Here is a 27,157-nt window from a genome sequence, read left to right as displayed (position 1 = left end):
GCGCGTCAGTCCTCGAGAGGTCGCATTTAGTATGCGACGTAGTAACAGAACCAACCTTCAAGCGAGCCCTTTCGAACGAAGTAAATTTTGACCCAAACGAAAGCGAAGAAAAAAATCTCTCGCCCAAACGATCTTTCTTCGTACATGCATTTGGGTGGAGTTGTCCACCCGTGCCGGTAAAGGTTAAGCCAAAAAAAGGTACGTTAAAATCGGATAGCGAATATATAACCTCTTCTCAGGAGAAGTTGCACAGAAGCTCATTCTACTGACACATAAGCAAACGAACTGAAGAACGGTAAAGGCCTATTCGGCCAACTCGTCGATGCGGCATCGTACCGCATGTTCCACAACCTCCAGGCTGGGATAGTCGAGTTCCTTCACCAGGCAGAGGGTAGCCGACAGTAGATTTGAGTTCTAAAATAAAGCAAAAAAAACCATGGACAAGGCTCGTTAGTACATCCCAAGATGGAGCTATTTTCGTTGGTAACACACCCTACTAACGGGCCTTCGGTGAACGCCAGCGAAATGGTTCAGCAGAGCATTCGAGATGACACTCGCACTATCGTTGAACCGGGAATCGGATCTCCTAGAAGGAATTGAACACCGAATGTTAGATCCGAACCTGAACTCCAGTACCGTATTCGTTCGCTAGTACCTATTCTCATTCCGGCGTCGATCGACATCCTCCCATTCGTCCCGTGAATCTGGCCCTTTGCCGTTGCCATTCCGATACTGATACAGTTCGCGCTCGTTCACTGTACTGCCGGCGATGCTTCGCCGGTTCTGCTGATAGTGCGACTGGCCATGTTGCTGCCCCTGTTGCTGTTGATGATTGTTGGACGAGTTTTGTCCGCCATTGTTGTTGTTGTTCTGGTGCCCACCCGGGGATGTTTCGTCCCACTCAGTCAGATCCATCTGGCTGTGCCGGTAGTGGGCGGGAGGATTCTGCCGCTGGTAATCTGACTGGTAATACTCCTGTCGAAGGTGAAATCGGTACCAACACGGTAGGATTAGCTAAGGTTCGAAATGAACAAAAAAGCACCAGAAGCTTATCGGTGTCCCTTTCGAAAAAGCTCCTTGGCTATGGACGTTTCAGCGCTCCAACGTTCGCTCTACAAATTCCAATAACACCCTCATCCATTTATCATACCCTACGTCATATTACAAAACTCTTCCTCATAGGTCATCCATTAAATATGCGCCAGTGATCGCCACTACCAAGCAATCTACTATCGAAACATTAACGAAGCGGGTGAGAGTGCTCTTTAATTTTACGGTCCACCATCGACGCGTCTACCATCGTTAGTGCGAACCGGAAAGAAAACCTATGTACAAGTTAGGAAACAAAACGCTAACATAATGTTTATTTTAAATCGCTTTCGCTGCACCGTTCCGCGGGCAGCGCATCCCAGCTAGGATGGATCACTTCACATCGCTCGCATACGCGAACCTTTCGATCGTAGAGCAAGTTTTCCTTTTCCACCGGCCGGCCAATTAAAGGGCAACGAGTTCTTGCCCACCATCGCCACCCCATCGCCTCATCAGTATTCTGCGCGATGATGCACTTTCTCGGTGTGGTATAAATGCAGCTAATTACAGCTGACGGAACCACGATGATGTACACGTGTGCGTACTGAACCGTGCCGAACCATTCCGAGTCCTTCCTCCGAAGGGGCTTTCCGCCTGCCGAGAGAGTTAAATGCCATTTTCCTGTGGCTCCTCTCCCGATCAATTGAAAGTGATCGATAGCAGGGAATCTATTGCGCGAGTTTCAATTACGCTACTGCCGCCCCGCCAGCGAACCATCAGCAAAGGGCAGTTGTGTATGCTCACCTTCATCGAGTGCGTCGACATGCTGGGTGCAATCGGAACCCGTTCTCGGTAACCCGACACCGGGCTGTCCTGGTCCGAGCCCGGTGATCTCTATTACAGTGAAGGTGATGTGCAGGATGATGGTAGGTTATTTTATTCACGGTGTCGAAGATGTAGGCGTGGTGCACGGGTTGACGATTAGCGAAAAAGATTGATCCGCAAGCCGGAATGAAGAAATAGAGCACATTAGCACGGTGGATTTGCTACCTATTACGTTATGTATGTGGAATATTACATCTCTTGAAAACCCCACCAACAAACCCCATTGGGAAAAAGGCGAAAGACAACCATGATCCCGAATCAAAAAAGAAGGATAACAAGCATATTCCTTACATCGTACTGCTGGTAGGAACCGCGGGAATTGTTGCTCGTGTTGTAGTGCGCAGAAGCATGCGGATTCTGTGATTGTGTCGGTGGTGAGTAACAGTCCCTGTTCGGAGGACTTCGCTGCAAAAAGAAGGAAGCAAGGTTCGAACAAGAGCAAATAATAAGAAGAAATAAAAAAATAGGACTGTGAGGTATACCCTGAACAGGTATAAAACTATAATACGGAAAGTTATGGAAGGAGTATAAATTAAACCAAAAACATAAAGGTGTTCAGAAGAGTAATGGAAGTATGACAAACGATAAATCGTAACACCGGGGAATGAAGGTGAAACATACTAAACAAAAAACAAAACACATCCGACTAAATGAAACTCATGATAGAGCGCACATGCAACAGGTAGCAGCGTAGGGTGGGACTAGAACCAACAAAAAGTGAAGTGAAGAAGCTCTACAGACGACCAAACGAATGCCTCGAATGGATGAAGTTATTATGCAAGAATGGTGCTATAGCTTCGCCGTAAGGACGTGCAAAACCCAGCACAATGGGCACTACATAAACTCGCTGAATTTACAGCTCCATAAACGAGGTTCCCTCCCAACGGGTGCATTCGAGTGCAGTGGCGACCGGCATAAAGCAGCCAAAGGATACAGGATACCCCTGGGCGAGTCTACAGGCAAGTGTGTGTGTGCTTGAGGAAACGGAACAGTGAGGAAACAAGGTGTGCAAAAGCCGACCCAACACGGGTGAGAAAAATTGCAAACAGGATACATTCGTGATTGGGTCAGATTCGCTGCTCCCGGATTGCACGGAGCGTACAAGGACTCGAAGGAGAAATAAAACCGCTATCCCCAGTGCCTCGAGGGGGGGAAAAAACAAATTTGTGCAATTCGGTGGTGCATTTTATTACCTGCAATGGTGAGGATGGGATCGAGGCACGATCCGCGGGATCACTGATGCACTCGGATTCCGTATTTTCCGGACTCATCTGCTGCTGGACGTGTTTTATGCGTTTCGTTTCGTGTTTAGTAGCACATGACGGGACGGTTAGTTTCGGTTTTGGGTTGGGAAAAGAAACAAACGGACGAAAGACACGGCCGGGCGGGCGAAACATGCATGGAGGAAATAAGTCACACAACACAACACATACACGCGCGGCGTATGGGAAGGCAAGTTACGGCGACATGATGATCGAGATCGGTGGTTAGTGGCATGAAAGAAACATGAAACAGACACACAAAGAAGAGATATATAGAGACATAATTTAGTGACGTTACGGAAAGAGAATGCACATGCGAATGATGCGACGATCGTTCCAACCGGAGATTAGAATATCGCGATTTTTAGTTAGCCCATTTTCGGGCCGTGTTAGCTCGCACAACTTCTGCGCGATCGTGCCCAGATCATCTCCCTCTACCAACCTCGATAACTGGGCTTTGCTGACGGTACTGTTGCTGCTGCTGCTGCTGTTGCTGAACCGGGGGTTGATGTTGTTGCGGCGGTGGTGACGGATTTTCGTACACCTCGTGCCGCTGCGGTTGAGCGACCGGCGCTCGCATCGCTTCGTTGACTTCCTCCGGCGTCACTTCGACGTTGTCCAGCTTCATAAGGTTTGGCAGCGCTCGCAGCACTATCTGCCGGTAGCTTGGTCCGGCATTCTCCACCAGCGGGTTCTCCTCCAGCCAAAGGAATTTCAGCTTGGGAAGGTTCTGCAACGGAACGTGTCGACTCGTAAGCTATCAGCCGGTTCTTCGACCGCCAGAATCGGTCGCTTACCTGGAGATAAACTAGCTCATCGATGTCGGTAAGATTGTTCTTCCTGAGGTACAACTCCTGGAGATTTATACAGTTTTCGAAATCCGCTAGTGTACTTATTCGATTAACACTGGAATGGAATGGGGGAGAGCAAACGGGCGCCAATAATTACTAGCCAGCTTAAACGTGCCAAAAGTGGGCCAAAGTTACTATCCGTTGGTGCGGCGCCAACGGAAGTGGCCAAATAAAAACCGGAGCAAGGGCATTTTTCCACAAAAACCAACGAGCACACCAGCCATCGAAAATGGTCATCTGCGTGACGACAACGACCGCTGGCTTTCTTTCTTTTAATCGAAATGAAACGCTCCGTTCAACGTATCCGGGCGTCTTTGTCTGCGCCTTGGAATTCAAAGACGACACCCAGTCAGCGAGAAGTCCAACAGTGGTCACAGTTTGCATTTTTTTTTGCATAATTCATGATCAACGCAACAAGCAGCCACCCGCACCGTGCCACAGGGCAAAGCGAATGCGTTATGATGATGATGACGACGATGGTAATGGCTGACGCGTCTTCATGTGGCACGTGGTTTTTCACGGTCGTCATACCACTGGATAAAGGAAGAAGAATTCCCTCAAGTTTAATGGTGATTCACACCCACGATAATCCGGCGGCACGCTTTTGTCCGCAATGGAAGCATCGCTTTTCATCTTCAGCGGATCGGATTTGAAGGTTATCGAATACGACGGAAGAAATGGGAAGCTCAATTGTTCGTTAACTTATGTGAGAAGACACCGGAGAGATAATAAGCTGTATTGCCATTAAAGAGTCAAGGCTTTGAGAAGTCAAAAAACGATTAAGTGCGCCATTTGTTGCTGAGAGCAAACCTTGAGTCAATAAAAATAAATTGTAAAAGTTTCTGAACCCCTACAGCTGAAACACTTAAGAAGAAGTATGGGAAATTGTTGAAATCCTCCTCAACAGTGATTAACAAAGGAAATGCGCCAATCATTTCCATTGCGTCTTACTTCCAGCTTTTTCCAGCACTTGTTATCCGCTCGACAAAGTAGTTCCCGTTACGACTCCAATTGCGACTGGTTACCGGGAAGGCACCAATTTAGCAGGCCCATTTTCACCAAGCCATCTTCCTATCCACTCAGCGTGCATCTTCGGCATTCATTCAAAACAAAGGAACCGCACGCGGGCCCTTTGGAAATCAATTAGTTTGCCCCCGAGCTCGAGCGCCTTAAGGGTTGAAAAATAAGACCTCACCATCACCTCCCCAGCGAAGGAAATGAGAGGCATCTTAGTTATCTGAGCTGGCCATACCTTGTGCTCTCGCTCGGGAAAAGGGCGCTTATAATAATGTTCGCTTTCCATCTCAGTTTCAACCAAGGGTCTACGCCGGTTTGAGACCCTAATCATGGCGTTGAAAGGAAGCAGGAACTCCATGTTTAGCGGAAGGGTTAAGCATATTTCGAAACCGTACCCACATTTGGGATCGTTCGCGCGATCGATGGAGCAGTTTCCCGCGGGTGATTGATCACCATTAGAAGCATTCGGGGTCTACCGGATGATAAACGAAGAGAAAGTAAGCCCTTCTCCATCACGGCGGAAGCAACCACAACCGCGAAGTGTAGAGCAGGTCTTTTAACGAAGATAAAATGGCTCTATTTTCACCGAAAGGAGGCTCCTTGAGTTGGGAAACATCCATTCAAAGCATAGAAGGTTGAAGGTGTTTCATCGAATATTTTTCACTTATTTACGGAAACATTTGTTCACAAAATTTAGCTCAACTCGTTTACGGAAGCAACGCTGCCATAGGAGATTTATTTCTTTTGCGATCGCACAAACGATTGCAATCAAAATCTCGCCACCCACCAAACTACGTGCGATCGATATAACCGTTTCGTTTAATATCACCAATATAATGTAAAATGCGTGGCAACGGGACGTGAGCGAACTGCAACGGAGAAAACACCAAAAGAAAAGCAATGGCAGAAAAATAAGATTTATCATCGAAAGCTTTACGGGCGCGTTCAAATAGTCCGGTTCAATACTATCAGCTCAAGACGATCGTATCCGGCCTATCGCTGATTCAGAGGCAGCTTACAGCTTTAGCTTCTGCGCCTGGTTTTTCGATTGCTTCGGAATGGGACTACTCGAAACGATCATGGAATTGCGATCACAATGGCATGTGATATAACCTTAAAAGGTGAACCCCAAACCATCGATCTGCGGTGATCGATCAGATGTAATCTGACGGTTCGATCGAGTTTTGCACGCCACCCATAACCCAACCCAACAAACCGCTTGTAAAGTTCCAACCGGTCATTGAACTGTGTCGACTTCCCACGAAGTGCTCTGCCACTGGAAGTGATAGACCACTAAATAGCTGTGGTTTTGGAAAGTTAGACGTTCTTGAACGCCCCCAGAAACTTTCAACCGACCGTGGTCTAGGCGCGAACGAGCCTCCTTCTTACCCCAGGTCAATGGACCGTAAAACTGTTGCGCAACCGAACTGGCAACGACAGCAACTTCCTGGGGCCCGGTGGAGAGCTTAACTCGCTCAGAGCAAAACCTCACACCTCACCAGGCTCGAACGAAGCAATCGAACTTCATCGGTTCATGGCGCAGCATAATTGGGTTTGGCCCTTTAAGCCGAGACGACGAGACGACGACGACACGCCGATTTACCACACCCGGAAATGTTGGGAAATGTTACCAGTTCGTGCTGTCGCTCTGGGGAGCCGGCTTTTTCCTTCGATACTTCGAGCATGAAAGGATTGACATGTAATTAATTTACGTTAGACTTTACGTCCTACTGATCACATCTAGACAAGCCGATTCATAGTGCTTCACGACGTCAAACTCTATTATTTATGCTGCGAATCGATTGTTGATCGGCCTGAAAAGTGAGAGCTTTCGTTAAAGCTTTAGGTCATTTCAACTACAATTTTCCATTGATATGGCGCTATATAAGGGTCGGTTTAGTTTTACAATACAACCCCCATAATAACACCCCACAAGACGCTTGTTTTCGAAGACACCCTTTACGGGCCTTTAAGACAGCTATTTCATAATCGCAACCAGCTCGTGATCAAGTACAGCTGGTAATTCAACGCGAAAGACAGGAGAAATAGAAAGTAATCATCGATCGTTCGCGGTCGTGAATAATTCCGCCCCCACAAGCCTGCCCAATAAAACTAGTTTCTCTCTTAAGCTTCAGCTTCTTGGTTGTGTTCATTTCCACATCATCTCACGTCCCGTTTCGGGTTGGCAATTAAAACAACTTTGTTGCAATCGACATGTAATAGAGGACCTCCGATAGATTTCGTAACAAAAACCAACTTAATCATAACGCGTGCATTGATTTGTACTTTCCCCGTTGCGTGGCGTACTGGCAAACTGTAGTGAATTAATGTGCCACGCAGCGTTGGCGTACAATCGATCACCACAATTCGTCTATCATCATATCAATCATGAGCCGAAGACATCGAATCACGCTTTCAATTACACGCTCTTGTGCCGTTAAACGGTACCGATTAGAAAACATCTGATAGAAAATAAACTAGCCTCGAAGGAGCGTGTGCTCTTCCGGGGCAGCATTAATTTTGGTTCCATTAGCCGGCGCGCAGAACTGATTACTTTACAAAAAAGGCCATAATGGCGAGCACTTTCACGACGATCATTATGCATTCTACCTTAGGGGTCTTCGCAACCAGCCGGGCCTCCCAAACGGGCTGGCCGCTCCCAGCCTGGGTGGGGTTTTTTTTTCCCCAAAATGGCAAACCGGAAGCAGACACCGGCGATGACAAACGGTTGGCAGCGCGTTCCCTGCTGACAAGGCACGAAGAACTATGGCATGGTTCCCGTTTCGCCGGCATTAGTCGGGCTCCGGGACCGAGACGGCCTCGCGCTACAAGCGTGCTGAGGTTATTTACGACCAGCACACAGCGAGAGAGCAATAATGGGCAGCATCATTATTTGGTCTATTAGAAATTTATCGCTACGATCTCTGGTCTCCTGGGTTAGCCATGGGCGCACCAAAAGGGCCCCGTAATTGTGCCACCAACATGGTATTTGTTTATTAAACGCTTCACCACGTTATGGAGCTTTCTGTCGTTGTCGTCGTTCTGGTTGTGGCGTTGCAACAGTTAGAATTTTTCCCCATACTCGGCACCGTGCGCTCAACTGCGCCTGGGAGTTATGTTGTCAATACGGTTGATTTCCGGAGAGTGCAATTTCCCAACCCACGGGCATCATGTGCATCATGCACGATGCAGTTCCGTCTGTTCCGGATCCCATTCCCGTCGTTGTGCTCTCATGCAGGACCAGATCTCCCGCCGACAGCCGGGTAGTCGTCGGCGGCATCATGTGTTTATCCAGCCGCTTCACAGCATAGTTTTGTTTTACATTTTTATTGGTCTTTTTTCGGTCGGCGAATAAATTATGCATGGCATACATTTCCAACAGTGCCGGGCCGCCAGCCGAGAGAGAGAGGCGAATTGAAGCCACACGCGGGAGGGAGTTTTATGTTTCTACTGTTGCTGTCAATATTTTATGTGTATCGTAGGTTAGTACGCTGATGATCTTTATGGCCCACCGATGCACTGGAGCTTCAAATGCAGTTTCTTCGAACGTTTTATTCGAGTGAGGTGAAACTGCTCTCCAACTGACTGTGTTTTCATGCTTCATGGGTTTCCGTTTTCTTCGAAGGGCGCAATCGCTGATAGGAAATAGTCGATATGTTTAACGATACGATCTAAAAGGGGCTCTCAAATCATAGTACATATTGAAAATTCGTTAGTAAGGCAACTCAAGCTCAACTCGACGCCTTATTCTATCGCCATTAGGAAGGGAAATGTATTGGAAAGTGCGGGAAAAAGAACGAAATCACCCAAACGGAAGCTTAATGAAACCCTTAATGCTCACCCTTCGATGGGGACCTGTCTGCTCCTTGTGGAGGGAACTACATCCGAGAAATCGAATGAATCCACAAATGGAAAGGGTTACAGAATTACCATACCAGCTGTTAACAAAACGGCGTGCATTCGATTAGCCCACATCGAGCAGCCAACGACCCTGAGCCATCGCAAAGAAGCCCACTCCCAAGCCGAGGAAACACCCATCGAAGAACCCGCGACATAAGAAGAAAAAGAAACAGAGCTCTGCCTTACTTTTTTGGAGCTTCCAATTCCGGTCAACAGAAAGGCGTGAGGTGGTTGCATGCACACACCCCACACGAACACGAACGACCTTCAGCCAACGCGCCGGTTCCAACACCACCAGTAATTGTATGTTTGCACTATTTGGAACGTAAACACCCACTAAATCACGGGACCCTTATGTACGAGCCTCGTCCACGCATCGGTAGTGTGGCGAACTAGTTTCACCTCAGGGTTAGCCAAATAATAAAAATTCAAGCTCGAAAGTGGCCAAGTACCCGGCAGGGGAAGGCACTAAACGGAAAAGTCACCATCCGGAGGTCAGTGACACGGCACGCCATATTCCTCGCTCAATTGAAGGGTTCGCGGGGCTAGGTGAAGAGAATAGGACATTCTTTAAGTATCAGGAATGCTTCCCGGGTGAGGACCAAAGAGATATAAACTCCAAGCCGGTCAGGTTACAACGACGAAAAGCGAACGCCGGTTTTAATTGCCAGCTGTGCTCGTTGCGCTGCCACAGGAATGACACAGTTCTCTCGCATGCTATGTCCTTTTTGTTCGTGTGGTTGCCTTTATCAGATAATTATGTTTGTGCTTAGTCGGTGTGGGTGCGCGTGTTGAGCGACGTAGTTTTGTTACTACCTTCCATTTTCATTCAAGAATGCTATATCGGGGTTTTTTTTCACCCAACCCAAACCCATTCGATGCCAGGTGACGGTGTTCTGGGAAACGTGAAAAATCGATAACAGCCCCGTAAGTACCCTTAATTTGATATTCATAATTCATTAGTTAAATCAATATTTTCCTGTCATTCGAGTGCGTGGCACTTTGTGACCAGCGGTTCCAGCGTTATCCTGAAGCGTCGTCCTCGTTCACCGCCGGTCGCGAACAAACGTTGCAATAAGGGTAATGAGGCGTTGGTGCGTTTTCCTTCGGTAATCCTTCGATCGTATAAGCCACCGCGTTGTGGATTGTGCAGCGGTCCTTTCGGCCACACGGCGACAGTGATTGATGATTGAGGCAAAACGAAATGATAAGCCGAACGTACGTGAACATTTGTCAGCGAAACTTATCACCTTTTCACGACGCTCGGCTCCACAGAGCCCACGAGCCTCGAGGACCGCAAAGTCATTCTCATTGATTCGACCCACCTCTATTCATCATCGATCACCGGATTTTTCCCGTCTCAACGGAAGGAGACTAATTGCGGGCATAAAGGAAAAATTTCCCTCAACACCTTCGATCGCAAAGCGAGTGAATGAAAACAGAAATCATTCCAAAGCGAATCAATTGGAGCATGGCACAAGAATCTCAACCCTTCGCTTCCAGGAAACGAATCCGTTTCGATCGGAATTTACCTTCATCATCGGTGCCGGATCGATATCGCATGGTATCGAAACGCAAGGTAAGCCGTCGTACCGACATCTACTTTGCACAACCTCGCATTTACATGACCGTAGCGTGTACAGCAATAAACTAGCGAATGAAACGAAGCCGCTTCCGCCAGCGCGTTGTGATAAATCCTCCTCACGTGCGGAAATAAACATACTCCTACACCAGCGCTAAGCTCATTTTATATGTACCACGTACCGGGAGGGTGGGTGGTTTGGTGCATTCAAGGCCGCCAGTGTATATTCCCCAGCACGCTACACTAAACCCGACCGAATGACGAGGATCGACATCGGAATCGATGTCTTGGATTAGTAATTCCACTAGGGCTACCCCTTCATTGCGTCGCAAAATGAAACACTCGCGATCATCAGCATGGTGTGGGCAAAAGTTAGAAAAAAAAACGCGATCAAGTTCGATCGCGCGTAACACTCGCCCGTAAACGCCCCTGGGGAGCTTCGGCAGCAAAAATTTTGCGAATACTTCTTATGATCACCGGAATGTTTACACCACTTGATTGATCGAAGGGGAATGAAGTAGCCACTGAATGGGGTGGCTTTCTGTCTGGTACGTTTCATTGACCATGCTTCATTCCACCAAGCGAACCTCCTCAGACACTCACGGCGCATGCATGCGAGGAGTCTATTTCCGTTTCTTGAATGAACTGTGAATTGCTTGTTAACTGTCCCACGGTTTCGTTCATGTTTCGCCTCGTTCCGTCGGGGGGTTTCTTTCGCGTTGTTTTTTTTTTCGTGTGTCTCTTGCAACAGCCTCTAATTAACTGCTCACGCCGACGTGCGGGGACGTAACGAGCCGCCGGAACCGCGCGCCACAGACCGGTGTCAAATGTTTGGTGAAACAAATTGAATTACTACCGATCTTTCGCAGGGGAAATAAGCTAAACCGGCCCATCCATCGAAAACGCGCCGGTAGAAGCCGAAGTTTCTAGCGTGCATAATGTATCTAATGCAATCGACACCAACCACGGCAGGTCCGAGGCGCTGTTTTGCCACTACGTCTAGAGGCCTCACCAATTTTATGCCCGTGTCTGGCCGTTTCGCAATTGAATTGTTTCGTCGGTTTTTTTTTTGCTCTTCTCTTTTCTAAATTATTTCTGCTACTTTTTGTGGGGATTACCAAATAATGGGAGTTTATTTTTACGATCACATTGTGACTGATGGCTGGCCAAAACAGCAAAAAAAAGCATATAAGCCATTGTTAAACGGGCCGCCTAACAGCAAGCGGTACCATTTTGCCCCACTGAAACTGCGCTAATGCTTGTCACCTTTGTGTACTTGCAGCTCCATCCAAAAACGCCAGAAGATTGCGTGTTTTTTTACACGCAAGCGAAACAAAATTCAGATTTGTTGACCAACTGTGTTCGAGCTTAAAATGGTGCCATTTATGCTGCCACCTAAACCGGCCACAAGAAGATAACACTCAACCAACCGCGAAGAACGCTCTGGTGGCAATCTTTCGTCAAAAAATAAACTGCCCACCGCCACACCGGTTACCGTGGAGGAAAACCTGTTCCGCATAGCACCACCAAACCGGGAGAGTTTCTCAGCGAGAAGTTGGGCCAGCCTCCCAGTCCGTTCCAAAAAAGGTAACGATGTTAAGCACGAACGCACGCGCGCTGCAACGTCGGTTTCAAAATCAAGGTTGCCTCCATCCTCAGAACCGGAATCGCCGCCTGCCGATCGCTTGTCACAATGCCAGCATATATTTGCGTAGCTGCGTGGGTGTCGCCCAACGTCAAGGAGGACTTCAGTATCTCCCCCCTCACTAGGCGCTCGATAAATGTTCCATCGCGTAAAGGTGACGAAGTGGTTGACTGTTGAGTCATTCTCGTACGACCGGTAAGACCGGTGGATCGCTTCCAACGGACCGAAAACCACGCGGCAACGGAATCCAAACTAAAGCCAGGTTCAATAAAAGTAAAAAAGGTTTCCTTCGAGGCATTGAAGCCGGTTGCGTGCGTGGTTGAAGAAGGAACGATACCGGGTGAGTCGCACACAGCACTTTCACTGTCTTCTTGAGACTCGAAAAGCCAAACCTCCCGGTCTACCTTGAAGCAAAATACACTCGAATGAGACACTTGCGAGGCCTATTAAGAGCCACCGCCAGCCAGAGGCGTAGTTGGCGAACGTGCTCTGGTCCTGGCCTGGCCAACATAACAGCCGGCCGGCAATCGGCGATGATGGTAATCGCGGTTCGTATTTCAATGGTGATTTTTCTATTCATTTATTCATGGCTGGGTGGAACGTACGCCAGGTAATTGCAAACAGTTGGGTGAAGGCGCTTCCCGAAACCCACACGCGGCTTGGTGAATTCAAGCAAGCATCTACTTAAGGAAGGAGAAAAACACCACGCAGATGAAAAGCCGAACAATATCATTAACGACGTGAAATAAATGTGGCTTACGATCGTAGATACATCCGCAAGGGTGTGATTAACTTTTGTAGGTTTCTTCGTGCCGTAGGCATGCGAAATAACTGACATTTGCGCGATATCATAAGCTCATCTTCAATTGCCCACAAACCCCTCGGAAATTAGCGATGAATTTAATTAACAACACTAACGATTAATATCATTCGCATCTACAACAGAACTTATAGGGAGTTTTTCATCAGCTCGCAACAGAAAATAACCCTTCAGAAATGGATGCCGAGCGTTAATTCATCATAATCAACAACGTCTAACCGACTGCTTGGCTCACGAATTGCTACACCGACTGATCAAATATACACTCTTATCACTTGCACGCCTGCCTCTGCTCATCAATTATGTTTGCCTCCACTAATTAACGACAAAAGTGCCATTCTTTCTCTCCCTTCTTTATCTCCTTTCGCCCTTCGGTGTTCCCAAGTTTCCACATTCTTACACCTCCCAAAAGGGGTTGATTCAAAACCACAACCAAACCGAGCGACATTCTGCTTCTCTACCGACGTAAAACCTCCAATGCGGTACTCGTTTCGTAGTCCGCAATTATCATTATCAACGCTTCTTGCCACCGGTGGCAGCCGGAGACTGATATCATTTTTGTTTCGCTTCAATTTTATCGCAACCGGCACCACCTATCAAAGCGTAACGTAACGCTTCAAAGTACACACAACACACGAGACAGACCCAGTCGGGTAGACCACCAATGGAAACCCAGATGGTGTCCAGTCCAACCCAACGATATACGTTCTTCATTCGCAGCGCTCTCTCGATACGCACGAGGTGCTTCCCGTTGGGAAGGCAAAGGCGAAAGAAAGTAAAACAAAAAAAAACAAAAAAAACCCCTTTAGAAAAGACTCCTTTCGTATCCACGGGCGGGAGGCGCAACAATAATGCAATTTTCGCTGCATTTAAACTACAAAACGTTGCGCCCGATGAATAAATGGTGCCTCACTCCACCACAACGCACATATGATGCATCTCGATGCATATGCATCTGATTTCTGGCGCATTACACCCGCGGTAGGGGCCGGAATTGTGGACGAAACGAAACGCAAAACGCAGACCGTGCAGCATAAGAAGAAACTCGATGGCAGGCGCTAGCAGCAGCAGCAGCATCAGCCTATGACTATGTTGTTGTTTTGTTTTGCATGCTGTTTTTATTCGTTTCTTGCAGCAACATACTTTCCATTCGTGGCTCCATTCTTCGTTTCTTATTCACGATAGCCACACAACGCCAAAACGGAGCGCACTATAGCGCGGCGATGAAAAGGAAAATGGAATGTGTTTCTCGGCGTCATCTTCCCGATCGAAGGAAAACGATAGCGAAAAGCTCGCGCGCCGGTCGCTTCTGTGGCGTTGGCAGCCCACAGCAAAGCGGTAATGAGTTAGATTTTCTGGTACCAAACAGTTCCTTTTTTTCTCTCTTTCGAAGGCAAACGCGCCGCACTAAATCAACGGTTCCAAAGACAACCGGGAGCAGCGGACAATAAAAGCCAACGAAACATTTTCCACAGGCTTCCTTCCAAAGCCCGTTGGCTTAGCTCAGCTGGCTGACTGGCGAGTCCCATTACCCAAGTAACCTTAATTACGATTACGTGTGGACACACACACACACACACCCGCCCTTTTCACGAGTTTATCGGTCAGCAAATTACAGTGCCCTTAGGTGGCGTTTTCCCTACTTCATTCCCGAACGCCGACCGTAGCGAATTTATGTCAATATCGTGTGTAAATAAACTCCCCACACGAAAAAGTTTGGCCTTGGTTTCAATTCGCCTCACGCTCGCCGGGGTGATTTGTGGCGCATAGTAATGCTAATTTTCAATTTTCCCGAGCCCCCTCCACGGGTGTGGTTGTGCGTTTTCCTGCTTTCTTCCGTTTCACGGGCGAAATCTCAGAACAAATGGGCTCCCATCCGGTTGGGCACCACAAAAAGCGCGAGGAGCAGAAATCATCAGCTTTAATTGTGCCTAATTTTTGGGAAGCCCGTGCTTTTTTGCTACGCTTTTTTCTCCTACCGATGGCGAAAGCATGCCCAACCGGTGAGAGCTGCTGCAGAGACCTCTTGCTTAACATTCCGCCGAACCATCGGTTGCGGACGGTTGACAAACGATGGCACCATTAGGGCGGCAAATGCCAGCAGTATGGTGCACACGGTTTGACAGTCACCCTTTCGCGTTCCGAAGAACGGGCAGCTTCTCACATGGAAAACCGGGACCAATGGGTTTGGCGCAACTAACGAAAACCAAAAAAAAAATAACAAACCCCGAAAGAAGCTTCCCTTGGACGTAGTTTATTGATCGAAAAAGGCGTACTCTCCCGCCTCGGAAAGGTCCGCAACATGCGTTAAACGAGAAAATCGATTAAATCCCAAACGGAGTTCGGGTGTTTTACATGCCGTACGCCGACTGGCCGTTCAGCATAATTACGATTAAATTAAAAACTTCACATTTTACGATGCTGACCTCAAGCGAACGTGCTTGCCGTTGGATTGGAAGGCCAACATTCAGCATCCGCGTACCGGCATTTATGTTTGCTCATCAAACACAACTTCTAATGCCGTCTCCAGTGTACCGTTCGTTCGTATTGCGCAAAAAAAAAACATAACTAGTAATTGAAACAAAAACCACACGACCCTTTTATTGCATCTGTCTCTGTCTGGGCAGCTCAGAAGGGCAGTGGTTGCATTTTTTTCTTTAATTATAAAACCAAATACAAAACATCAACCCGCAAACGGGCGTGGAAGTGAAAGTTGTCCCCGGGCCGGAAGCAATTTACACGAGAGGCTTTGCAATTCTCGTGCTCTCCGCACTAGGGAACACTGTGGACGTTTGCATAACTGCGGGAAGAGTGTGATGACATCACCACGATTCCGCGATGACGAGCGACTGTGCCACTGACGATGATGGTGCACTATACCACACCGGGTACCACCCCAAAAAGGGTGGTTCTGCTAAAAAAAAGCATCACCTTCGCGCTCCTGCGGTGTACTATTCTCACCCCAAAACCTCGCTCCACGCACTCCTACGGTGAGATCATCGACGGAGGACCACGCGATCGATCGCGTTTTGCAGCGAAAGTACGTAGGTAAGTCAACTGGCTGGGAGGCCCAGCTGGTGCTGCTGCTGCACAAATAGAGTTTTGTTATTGCTTATGGGCGAATTTTGGGCAACCAACCGTGGGAGAAGTACGATCTCCATGCAAGTGCTGACCACCACGCAAAGCCTTCGCGTGGACGGTTACCTTTCAGCCTCCGCCCGGCAATGGAAGCCCACCTTGTATGGATTGCTCACAGGTTTGGAGGTGTTCCGCCCAAAATAAACTAGCCAACGAACCTGTCAGTGTTGGACACACAGCCGACAACGGATTGACGGTCGCGGGATATTCGCGAGCGGGAGTTCATTAAATTCAAGTAATTTTTCGATGATTCATTTAACGTATACCGCGTGTACAAGCCCCCTTTTAGTCTCTTTTCGAGTGTTTTTGAACTGATTTTAATGCCCACTCGAACATGATGTCATGGGTCCTTTTGTGGGGTTGAATAATTACGCCCGATCCGGTAAGGCATCCATTAACTTCATTCAATAGACAACAGGATTAGCAACATGTCTAATAGCAATTTGCAATTTACCTTGGGGTGCATCGCGCCAACCAACAAACGGGAATATTAATACTAACAAAGGATAGTTTGCACTGGTTAGCAAGTGTACCTAACGAATTAAGGAGTGTCCCACGAAGAAGGTGCCCTTAATTGGGGTGCCATTATCCATCACATCCCGCATGTGAAACCATTTTAGCCTGATTAGCGCAATGTACGCATAAGAGCACGGAAGCGCATTAGCACCGTGCACTTGGAAACTTAACTGCCCCATTGTTCACCCACCACCGCGTTCGTCGACTGCACCCGTCCTGCATGAGGTAAAGAACCATTTGCAGGAGAGAAGACAAAAAAACCCGATTCCAAACACGTCAGCCAGCGCTGCGTGCGAAATAGTTTCGTGTCTTTTCTTAGGGCCCCACAAGTGCCTCTGATTAAACTCTCTTGGCTTAATTTAATTCATCAACTTGATCCGCGCTGGTTGGAGCAAACCAGCGAGGCGTTAAACAAAAACTATGCAGTAAACTTCGTCCTCGCCCGCTAGCGATATGCACGGATTTAATGCTCTGAACCGCAAGATACCGTGCTAGCTGGCTTCGGCCGCGTAGGCTTCGGCGTCGAGAAGAAGAACAACAAAACCACCCAGTTGCGTGACTCGGTTTCGCTGGTGCGAGGACTTTATCGCGACCTAGAGGGTGAGTTCGAGGAGCTAGCGTGTTTCGTTTGGATTGCGCCTACACTCGGATATGGATTGTTGAAAAAAATTGGCCCTTTGAAAGAGCGACACGCCATACAGTGTCGTAGGTTCACGCCTGGAGTAAAATAAACTGTCCCGCGTGTGAATTGCACCACCTTGGGGCGATTGTCGAATGTCCAGTGGCCCCAAAACCGGTACCTACCTGAAGGCAAGCACTTCCACACCACGCATGCGTCTAATGATGGAAACGTCACTCAGCTCGCTGCCCCTGTGGAATGAAAAGGAAGAAAACGATAAGGTTAGTGTGTGATTTAAAGCATGGATCTGGCCTTACTGATAACCACCCACTCTATGGGCGCAAAAGAAAGTCTTTAGATAATGAAGACGGCGCGTTCTGCGGAGGGACTATCACTAGATAAAACGCATGTACTGATGAAGTGGCGTTACTGATAAGCAGTTGCAGATGTACCAAAAATGTGTTTACGCAATTCATCGAAGCGATAACAACTGGAACCGATCGTCGGAATTGACTACGCATATTAATTGTTCAACAATCACATGTGTATACACTAAATTTTATTTAATTGTAGTATCCTTAAAAAAGGAGCCGTAATCACATTAGTCTGCTGAGGATTAAGAGAATAAATAAAATCACGAGCATGTTCCATGCCATTTTATCTCCTGCTGTTGGGTCCATAGGCTGTTGGGTAACGGACTTCGAAGAAAACCGGTCAATCCGTGTACGAGATTACGGAAAACTCTCCACATACGAAAATCCCCCTCAGCGGCCATTTTGATTCTCGAGATGGACATGGTTCGTTTTCACTGTTTAGCAGATACTGCTCTCAAGAGGACAACAAGACGAGAAAAAAAACAAGTCATTTTTTCATCAACCCTGTCTTTGATTTTACGATCGATTAAGCCATTAAACACCTACGATCGCCGGCGAGGATCGCGTGATCTTCTGGTGACAAAGCTCCCAAAGCTGCTGCAGCATATGAACGCGAGTTCTTGAGCCTCTCTTGAAGCAATCAACATCATCAAACATCATCATGTTTTAAAGATCATTTCGCTTCTAGCTCCAACAACCGAACGGGGGAGCACACGGGTGGGGAAGCATGAAGAAAAACCCGTTGCATTCCTTGATCGCTATCTCTTCTAGCGCCAACCGGGTGAGAGAAAAGGGAGAAAGAAAAAGGAAAGGGCCGGCGTACATCTGTTGCGAATGGCAACGGCTCGCGCCCGCCGCCCATCCATGCCCGCGACTAATGAACTTCCCATGAGATTATCAGTATTTGTGTTGTGTGTTGTGTTGGGGATACGCGGCCTTTTCTAGTGGGGTGTATTCTTCCCGGTTTTTTTTCCGCGGTTGCTCTCGCCGTATCGTAACGGTACCGTGGTGGGGCCTTCTGATGGGCCTTCTGCCTAATTTCGCTTCGTTTGATGTCTTTTCACCTATCAGGCGCTCGAGTTAGCGTTAAGACGACTCACAAATCGTCTCTCGTGGACCTTTCCTTGGGGAAAGGCTCGGGTCACGCAGCGGGAGCGTAGAATTGTAAACAAATCACAATGCACTTACCAGCAGTTCAGCTTCTTGATGGCGGCTAGATCGGATTGCTTCGATCGGGCAATCACCATTTCCTCCGTGAGCCGCGCCATGGTAATAAAGGGTAAACAATTTCGCGGTTTCCTACGTCGAATGGGGCGCAACCAGCTTCCCTGGGAATGCTTGGCTGGTCAAAGCACGTATAAGTACACGATCGATTCGAAACGCCCAACCTGATACGCTACCGTGATGACACTTTGGAGACACGCATTCGATGGGTGCCCGCTAAAGGTGTCCTTTTTGTGCACTTGCTTACGAACACAACGCTCCAGGCGTACGCGCGCACGGCAAGGGAAACGTGTTAGGATATACGCAACGGGTTTGCAGACACTTCACACCAACGCTAAAAGGATATTGACTTTGCAAATTTCTGGCTGTTTCTTTCTTCCCGCGTGCAGTAGAATCGAACGAAACAGCAGGTTAATTCACTACCCTACGTGAGCCTTTTCAGCAGCGCACCGCACCTGCAACTGAAACTGCTTTTTTGCTTGTTTTTTTTTTTTTTGGTGGAAGACCTTCGGTGTGGGCGACTAGAGGAAGGTCCGCTTTTCTGATGAAATCATCTAATCACGGCACCAACGATATCGCCAACGATGTGTCAATGCTGTGCACATTTGTATCACAAGGCACGGCGCCACATCCTCAGACGCCACGGTTCGATTCCGAGGAGTTATTGCACAACGAGGAGGAGGTTTGCGAGCTGGGAAACCTTTCGCAAGAAGGCACCATCACCTTAAGCGTCGAGATAACACCGCGAAACTGCTAGACGCACAACTGCACTGGGGGATGGAACTACCGGGCACGGTTTCGGAACGGAACACGAAACTTGCTGCTGTTGTTTTAACGAAAATAACAACACCCTCGCAGCCAACGGAATCTGCGGCGGCGAGAGAAATCAGCAGCACGCGCAAACGTACGTCCGCGACGGTCAACGTAGAAGAAAACAATGCACCCGTCCCTTTATCCACTTTGACAATCCATGTCATGGAACTTGACATTTCATCGTAAATTCCCAATCTGCCGCGGTTACTGGTGCATAATTATTCCTATTCATTTACAATGCTCTGTTTTAGCGTTAAGAAAAAACATTTAATTTATCATTAAAAGTTCAAATTATATTAAAAGATTATCAAATAATTCGAGTAGACACTGCACTGTCTACACGTGACGATGTGGATTCACAGTGGCGCCATCTGTTGATTTGGCCCAAGCACGCCCCGCCAAAGGCCCTTAAAGGGCTTTTCCACATTTTCACCATTTTCATCAAACTTGACAGATTTAAATTTATCTCAAATCTCAAATCAGATGGCGGGATCAAGTACAAAGATACATTTTATTAAAAAAATATGTGTATACACTGACCCAGGTGTGTTCACCATACAATAGGATTGTGGCTGTTAGGCAAACTTCAGTATTTTTTAAAATTTTTCAAGCCTTTGCTATGCTCGTTCTTGTGCATTTCACTTTTCAAAACTATCACCATCGATTGCTTTGAGTACTTCTAATAAGTTTTGTTTTTTCTTCGGATCGATGTGAGTTCTCTTTGTATTGTCCATTTTGGGACGATTAAGATGCGATTTGGCTAGGTCCTTGCTGTGCAATTCATCGCAAAACGAATCAAGCAAAGCTTCTTTCTTCAGCATGCTGTGATGCATTTCTTGCTTCATTGCTTCCAATTCTTTAGTCGCAGAAGTGCGACTGCCGCTATCAACAGAATCCGAATCGTTTAGCTCATACGTGTTTGGGGACCGTTTCTTTAAACCACGGACTTTTATGCCATCCTTTTCTGGAGAATATCCGTTTGTCGTTGCCGAGGAGGTCAACTCCAGGAATTGTCCTTCGATTTCGTTGATATGGGCCTTGTGTTCGAAGATCTTAGCAAGATGGTCAACACTTTTCTCTGGCGATTGATCAGTTTCGTAATCATCCTCGTAAGATGTCTCAGTAGTTGCACTGTATTGCTTGATGGTTCGGTTTTTCAGCAATTTTGATCCCTCAGTAGAAGTCATTTCGGTTTGTAAGCGAAATATTTCCGACGCGATAGCCTTGTCGAATTCTGCTTCCTGCTCCAACGCGTACTGATTAAACTCAGAACACATTCCCTCATCGTACTGATGGCCATTCAAATTTTCGTTCGAGTTACCATCATCCTGCATTTCTAACTTAGGCTTTTTTGAGTGCTTCTTTCTGGACTTTGACGAATTCTGAGGCGCAGGTGGCGTGTGCTCGTGAGGAGAAATGGGAATCAAAGTTCTGGGACTTGGTATGGGTGAATTATTATCTCCTTCACCGTCATGAATGGTTTTTGTTTTTGGACTCATGTCCAAATTTGTGACTGGTGAGGGCTCAGAAAAATTCTAAAAATAAAACCAAAAGACAAAATATTGTGTGATCATTACTTGTCCTAGCATAGTTATCGTAGTTTCTTACCGGAAAAGTTGGTTTAGGAGTACCGTTAGTATATCGTACAATTTGCTGCTGTTGTCCGGATGACGGTTTTGAGGTTTTCAACAGAAAGCTACTATTTTTAAGCAATGTTGATGGTGTACGCTTCTCATATATCTGCAGGTGCATTGAAAGGAATTAAATTATTTTCCATGAAAATTTAGCACCATTTCTCCTGTTTCAAGGAAGCGAATTGCAAATTACCTCAATCACCGAATTCAATCGATTGATTTCCTGATGCGATCGTTCTACTTTTTGTGCCATTTCACGTTGCTTTAGAACTTCTTGTTGCATTTGAGCTTTGAAGTTTTTCGTTTCCAACTGAAGCCTTCTGGCAAGTAATTTGGCATCGTTGTCTTTTTCCATGAGCCTGTTTTCTAAATACCGTACCCTATCTGCCAGTCTTTCGCGTTCTTCCAAATGCCTACGGAGATAGAAACAATAATGAAATACATTCAAAAAATGGTATCCAAAAGCGCACAACTCAAACTCAAACGAACATACTTATCTTTATTAAGCTGCATTAAGTGCTTATTTTGGTCAGTTATCGTTAGTATATGCGAATCTTTAGTCTTTAATTTCTTGTCTAATTCCTTGTATTGATTCTGGAGATTGCGATATTTAGTTTGCCACGTGCGAACCTCCTCCGCATGCGAATGTAAAAGCTTAGGGAGCTCTGCATTCGAGTTTTCGTACTTTGACAGGGCAGAGTCCTGGCGTTTCTGCAAAGCTTTTAGATACCGATTATCCTTTGTCAGTTCCTGCAAGCAGAGGAATGATTTCGTTTAAACCAAACCTTGTCTAAACTAGCTTTTATGATGATATCATACCGCAATGTGAAGATTCGCCACCTCAAGCTGATTTTGTAGTTGCTTGAGACGCAGCATGCGTGCCGACATTACCCGGTGTCGTACATCGCTGTTGGAGTTGATCACGATCGCTGGTTGCCTAGAAGCGGCCTTGCGACGATGAAGCGCAGAAAACTTTGAGCTGTTATTCGTATAAAGACTTTCCATACTCTGCATAGAAAATCTGTCGATGGTAATAAGTAATTGGTATTTATTTTCCGTGCGTATAGTGCGTATAGTATCTTTGAAAAGCTTATAGTGAAAGTGTGGAAAAAGCCGAAAAGGCTACAAGTTACAAAAAAGAGACTAAGGTAACAGAATAAATTACGATGGCGGAAACACCGGCGCAACTGACCAAGGCAATGTTTACTTTGATAAATAAAACGACCCCAATCAGTTGCACCTGCCAACAAGTTGTGCCGTTCGTTCAACAGAGCGGTTGCTTTCTTCGGCAAAAGAACGGTCGTAAGGGGTGACTACGTGCGAATGGAAATGTTTCCGTAACTAAGGAAAAGGTAAAGTGAAGCGAAATGCACAGCGGTTTGTTGTTTTCGGGAGAATGGGTGGAATGAATGACGAAATCAGCTCCCTTTCCTTAAGGTTATCCTCGTAGTTACTGGTTGAAAGGATAAATGCTCGTGAATAGAATGATGAGTAGTGAATTTTCCTAGACACTACGACGTTTTACCTTTCACCCTTCGATGGGCAATACTTAGTACAATATCCACCTGATATGTAACGCGAGGAATATGATGCACACGGCGAACTAAATCCCCGCGATGCCTGTTTTGTTACATGGCTTTACGACTTTCTTCGATTTCAAATACGCCGCTATGTAGCCTTATTCAAAATACTCACGAGGAACGTAACGCCGTCGACATTCTTGGTCACACACAATTTGAACCGGCTCTTTCTAAACACAATGCAAATCTATTGCGTGTAAATAACTTCAGTGGTGAATAAAATATATATAAAAACACCAGGACGATGCAGCACTTGTGCACGTCTACTTCTGCTAAATCTTAAAGGGAAAGTGAATAGTAGTGAGAAAATTCAGCTGTTTGGCAAGGCCTGTTTGTTTGCGTCGACTCCATGGCAACGTGCTTCCATTGCGAATGGCGCCATAAATGCAGTGTTCGAAAGCTTGCTTTTTTCGAAAACATGTTTTTATTTGGATCTCTGGAAAATTTAATATTAATCGTAAAGAGCTCAAACAGGCAATTTATTAGTTTTCAACAATAAAATTTGCTTTATTTCACTTAAATATTGCGATCACTTCTTTCCCCCTTTCATTTTTTCTTCGTTTTTCGTATCCATTTTGCTGATCGCTTTAAACACCTTCTTCTTTAAATCCTTCTGACGTTGTAGCTTTTTGAAATTTTCATTTAACAGCTGTTTCTTGTATTTTTTGGACCGCTCCTTTACCATGCGCTGTTGCTTGATTTTTTTCGTCTTGTAGTTGGTTTTTATCATACTCATCATTTTTGCCACCTGAAATATACAATGATTGTAAATATAATATACACCTATAAGTAGCACATTAATTTTTCAGTCAACTCACTTTTTGTTCATGCGGTGAAAGTACCACCGCCACCCGCTCGCTTTCGAATGATTTCTTCGGATTCACCGGTCCAAGTTTTGGCTTGTCCTTGTAAGGAAGCGCTCTTTGAAGACTTTTCGGTATTACCAGTGGTCGGAAGGCCAGCTTTTCACGCACGATCTTTTTGTACGTGCTGTCTTCCTTCGGTTCGAACTGAATGTTCTTTTCACGCTTCAATTGGCCCAGAGTTTTCATGCCAATCCATTGAGTTTTCTTTTCCGGGGCGAGCAGCAAATTAGTAACGGGGGCGTAGAACTTCGGCACGGGAACTTTGAACCATGTCCGGCAAAATACGATGTCGCCCAATTTAATTCGATCTTCAAACGTTGCGCGAAATGAGCCTCCCGGGGGCATGGCTTTTTTAATTTGACCGCGAATGCCGGAAACAGTTCGAATCTTTGCACCTTCGAACTTTGCCACTTCGAGAGCGGAGTTGAACATACCTTTAATGAAGGCGGTTTTTTGGTATATTCTATCCGGTGTTCCTATAAGCTTAAGCTTTTTCATTATATTCACGGTCTTGTCCGATTCGCTGACTGCTCCGGTGGCCGCTACGCGGAAACCTAGCCTGCGTACTTCCTTCTGATCGTACGCAACCGACTGGATTGCCAGCAGACCCGTGTTTTGTGGCGTAATTGGTCCCCAGAAGCTCATGCTGCAGGTCACGTGGTTAGGAGTGTACTTCAGGAAGCGATGCTTAAAGTCGTCTTCCACCTTGGCGTATATTGGAATGGTTTGGAACCGTCTCCAACCAAGTGATATGATAAGCGGATCGCCCGTTTTGAGTGTTTTCTTGTACCACCGGTGTTTCTTCACCTTGCAGTTTACGTAACCAACGTTCTCTTCGACCATGTTTAACCCGCCAATCAGTACAGGATACGCAGGATCAAAGTGTTCTACAAACTCAGAGGAAACATTCTTAAAGTTCATCCGCACGTACAAGCCTGCTCGATGACCCTCAATATTGAGCCGCACATCTTCATCCAGGTTGGAAAACTCCTTTTTGTTGAGCTCAGACTGGCGTAGCGCGTCCGCTTTTAGCATTTCATAGTACTGATGATCGCCCTCGATATGTTGATCATCCTTTTCCGGATTGTCGTACTCTGAGTCGAATTTTGCCTTCAGCTTCATCTTCTTTGCCATCAGCTCAGATCGGGACATATTTTTCTCTTCCACTCTCGTTACCTTCCGTTTGACGGACTTGGGTTCATGCTTGCCACCTTCATCTTCGTCGCTTTGCTCCCCGGCTTCTGTGGATTGTTTGCTGGATCCCTTGGACGCCACGTGTTTTTCACCCGTTTCGAGATCTTCAAAGTCTCCGAAAATTTCACTGTCTCCATCACTCATATCGTCCAGCTTCAACAGTTCCTCAGCATCCTCCGATGCTTTCCACTTGCCCGTCACGAAACAATTTCGAATGAGGTCCTTGTTGTCGTTTGCAGTCCAGTCGCGGATTCCATCACCGTACTCTTCGAAAAAGCAGCATTCGTCCACGTCCTGAACTGACTTCTTCTTTTGCAAGTCTGTTTGTCTCTGCGAAACGCTTTTAAATATTCCTCCCAGCAATTCATCTTCCTCATCTTCAGCATCCTCTTCTGCAGTGGCTTTTTCTTGCTGGCGTTTGTGAAATTTGCTAAATACTCCATACACAATCTTCATCAGATTTTTGTTTGAAGCCAAACGATTCAGATAATCCGTTCGGGCTCTTGCCGCAAGGCCTTCCTTCCACGCCATAGTGTTTCCACTGGCCGTGGTTTGTTCGTCATCCGACGAGAGATATCCGCTCGAACGTTGCTTTCCTAGAGTGTTGATATCGTTCATGTCTTCATCATCATCATCTTCTTCTTCGTCATTGTCCTCTTCTTCATCACCATCTTCATCCTCGTCATCCTCATCGCCTTCTTCCGGTATCCATCCCAAACGGGCACCTTTTCCCGTTTCTTCAGCTTCGTCCTCGGAATCTTCCAAGCCCGAATCATCATCATCTTCATCGGCTTCATCATGATCTTCATCGTCATCATCACTCTCGTTGTCGGAAGCATCATCCATCTTTCGTGCATTATCCACGAAATCTGATGACTTTATCACGGCTCCATCACTAAATAGACGGAACTCTTGGTTATCGATAGTGACATCGAACGTCTCTTTCTTCTCCGTTAATGAATCCACAATTTGTTGCTGTTCGGTATTTTTAGCGCCTTTTTTGTGGCTATGCGACCCTTGCAGTTCGATGTATACGGCATCCTTATCGTACACGATACCGCCAACACCAGACATTGGAGCGTAAAGAAGCCGTTCTTTCTCCATTAAGTTCCGCTTCTTTTCTCTCGACGGCAGCGGACAAGGGTCGGGCAAGGTGCTTAGTTCGTCGATTGACAAATCCCCCAACCCTGCGATGTGTATCATATTTTCCTTTTTCAATGGAACACCCCGAACGTATCCGTACAGGACGACATCGCGATCGCACTTAGCGTTTAGACGAATTTTCTCCACATTTGTTATATCTTCCATGCGGTCGGCTATGATGTAGCTGTGAGCGCCGCGCCACGTGAGCGGACGGAATTTCATAACCGATATGAACCGGCCCAAATTTCTTATTTCATTTTTCAGGTATTCGCCGTGTATCAAACCCGAAAGGTAGAACAACTTCGCTCCATCATACACCTCGGTCCAGAAACGGTGCTTCAGTACTTTCTTCTGCATTTTGAGTGCCTTCGCGCTCTTGATCATGTCCAGATGGTTTAGAATGCCCATGATCTTTGGCATACCATGCACCTGGCAGATGTTGAGGAATTCAAATATTTCCATTTCGAACCCAAAGCTAGCATCAACCAACAGCAGCACCAGATCGGCACACTTGGCAATGTCGATCATGCTGTTGATGTCATTGTTACATTCGACCAGGGTAATTCGCCGCTTCTTCGACGTAACCACCGTAATTGGCCCGTTAATTTTTGTAACGTTTGTTTTGGTGAAATTTTTGATTAAATTCATAATCAACGTTGTTTTGCCGACCTTCGGTGGTCCGACCACCGCAATCAAGACTGGCGGGGGTTCTTCCGGGGTTTTGTCGACAATGGGAATATGTTGTTTCTTGGTGATGATGTCTTCCTTTCGCCTGAAACGCTTCTCAGCCGAGCGAGCCTTAGTGATTGCGAAAGCCTTGGGATTTTTCGTACGATCAGTTGGTTTGTTTTTGGCATTCTTCTTGTCCGCCTTAACACCTGTACGAAACACCAAGATCAAGATTGAGCTGATTTTCAAAATGCCTGCAAGAGATCATACATACCAGAATGCCGTTTTTTATGGCCCTTCTTCGCTTCACTAGGGTCACTTTTGTCTGCCATTATTGGATTTTATGATAATATACGCTTAACTAAACAAATATTTCAATAAAACGACTCCAACGCA

At 46.6% G+C, this 27,157-nt stretch overlaps 3 protein-coding genes across 3 annotated transcripts; all 3 read right to left on the bottom strand.

Moving 5' to 3' along the window:
- Positions 1-294: 294 nt before the first annotated feature.
- LOC128722918 (probable serine/threonine-protein kinase tsuA) lies at positions 295-19,670 on the bottom strand. The gene is made up of 10 exons (XM_053816610.1): positions 18,827-19,670; positions 17,450-17,515; positions 3,974-4,082; positions 3,619-3,906; positions 3,108-3,191; positions 2,206-2,319; positions 1,834-1,923; positions 656-975; positions 493-586; positions 295-414 (listed from the first exon to the last, which is right to left on the bottom strand). Exons 1-10 carry the CDS (start codon positions 18,904-18,906, stop codon positions 304-306), a joined length of 1,356 nt encoding a protein of 451 aa, XP_053672585.1. The 5' UTR covers positions 18,907-19,670; the 3' UTR covers positions 295-303.
- Positions 19,671-20,313: 643 nt separating this feature from the next.
- Positions 20,314-23,027, bottom strand: LOC128726631 (uncharacterized). Its single transcript, XM_053820448.1, has 6 exons — positions 23,005-23,027; positions 22,129-22,330; positions 21,803-22,059; positions 21,503-21,722; positions 21,284-21,415; positions 20,314-21,210 (listed from the first exon to the last, which is right to left on the bottom strand). Exons 1-6 carry the CDS (start codon positions 23,025-23,027, stop codon positions 20,314-20,316), a joined length of 1,731 nt encoding a protein of 576 aa, XP_053676423.1.
- Positions 23,028-23,418: 391 nt separating this feature from the next.
- Positions 23,419-27,093, bottom strand: LOC128726272 (ribosome biogenesis protein BMS1 homolog). The gene is made up of 3 exons (XM_053820068.1): positions 27,036-27,093; positions 23,708-26,970; positions 23,419-23,637 (listed from the first exon to the last, which is right to left on the bottom strand). The coding sequence occupies exons 1-3, from the start codon at positions 27,091-27,093 to the stop codon at positions 23,419-23,421; spliced, it is 3,540 nt and encodes a 1,179-aa protein (XP_053676043.1).
- Positions 27,094-27,157: the final 64 nt, after the last annotated feature.

This window comes from Anopheles nili, chromosome 3, assembly GCF_943737925.1.
Source record: "Anopheles nili chromosome 3, idAnoNiliSN_F5_01, whole genome shotgun sequence".
Lineage (NCBI taxonomy): Eukaryota > Metazoa > Arthropoda > Insecta > Diptera > Culicidae > Anopheles > Anopheles nili.
Note: the sequence above shows the minus strand (reverse complement) of the source record. Positions and strands in the feature narration are given on the sequence as shown.

Bases quoted from the DNA above. Each gene is read 5' to 3' on its own strand.
- LOC128722918 (XM_053816610.1), bottom strand. From the start codon at position 18,906: ATGGCGCGGCTCACGGAGGAAATGGTGATTGCCCGATCGAAGCAATCC. The intron at 2,320-3,107 runs GTAATAAAATGC...TTCTTTTTGCAG, and splicing joins TCCCATCCTCACCATTGCAG to CGAAGTCCTCCGAACAGGGA. The intron at 587-655 runs GTACTAGCGAAC...AATTCCTTCTAG, and splicing joins CGACGCCGGAATGAGAATAG to GAGATCCGATTCCCGGTTCA.
- LOC128726631 (XM_053820448.1), bottom strand. From the start codon at position 23,027: ATGTCGACGGCGTTACGTTCCTC. The intron at 21,723-21,802 runs GTATGTTCGTTT...CTATCTCCGTAG, and splicing joins ATGCAGCTTAATAAAGATAA to GCATTTGGAAGAACGCGAAA. The intron at 21,416-21,502 runs GTAATTTGCAAT...ATGCACCTGCAG, and splicing joins GATTGAATTCGGTGATTGAG to ATATATGAGAAGCGTACACC.
- LOC128726272 (XM_053820068.1), bottom strand. From the start codon at position 27,093: ATGGCAGACAAAAGTGACCCTAGTGAAGCGAAGAAGGGCCATAAAAAA. The intron at 26,971-27,035 runs GTATGTATGATC...TGTTTCGTACAG, and splicing joins CCATAAAAAACGGCATTCTG to GTGTTAAGGCGGACAAGAAG. The intron at 23,638-23,707 runs GTGAGTTGACTG...TGTATATTTCAG, and splicing joins TTTCACCGCATGAACAAAAA to GTGGCAAAAATGATGAGTAT.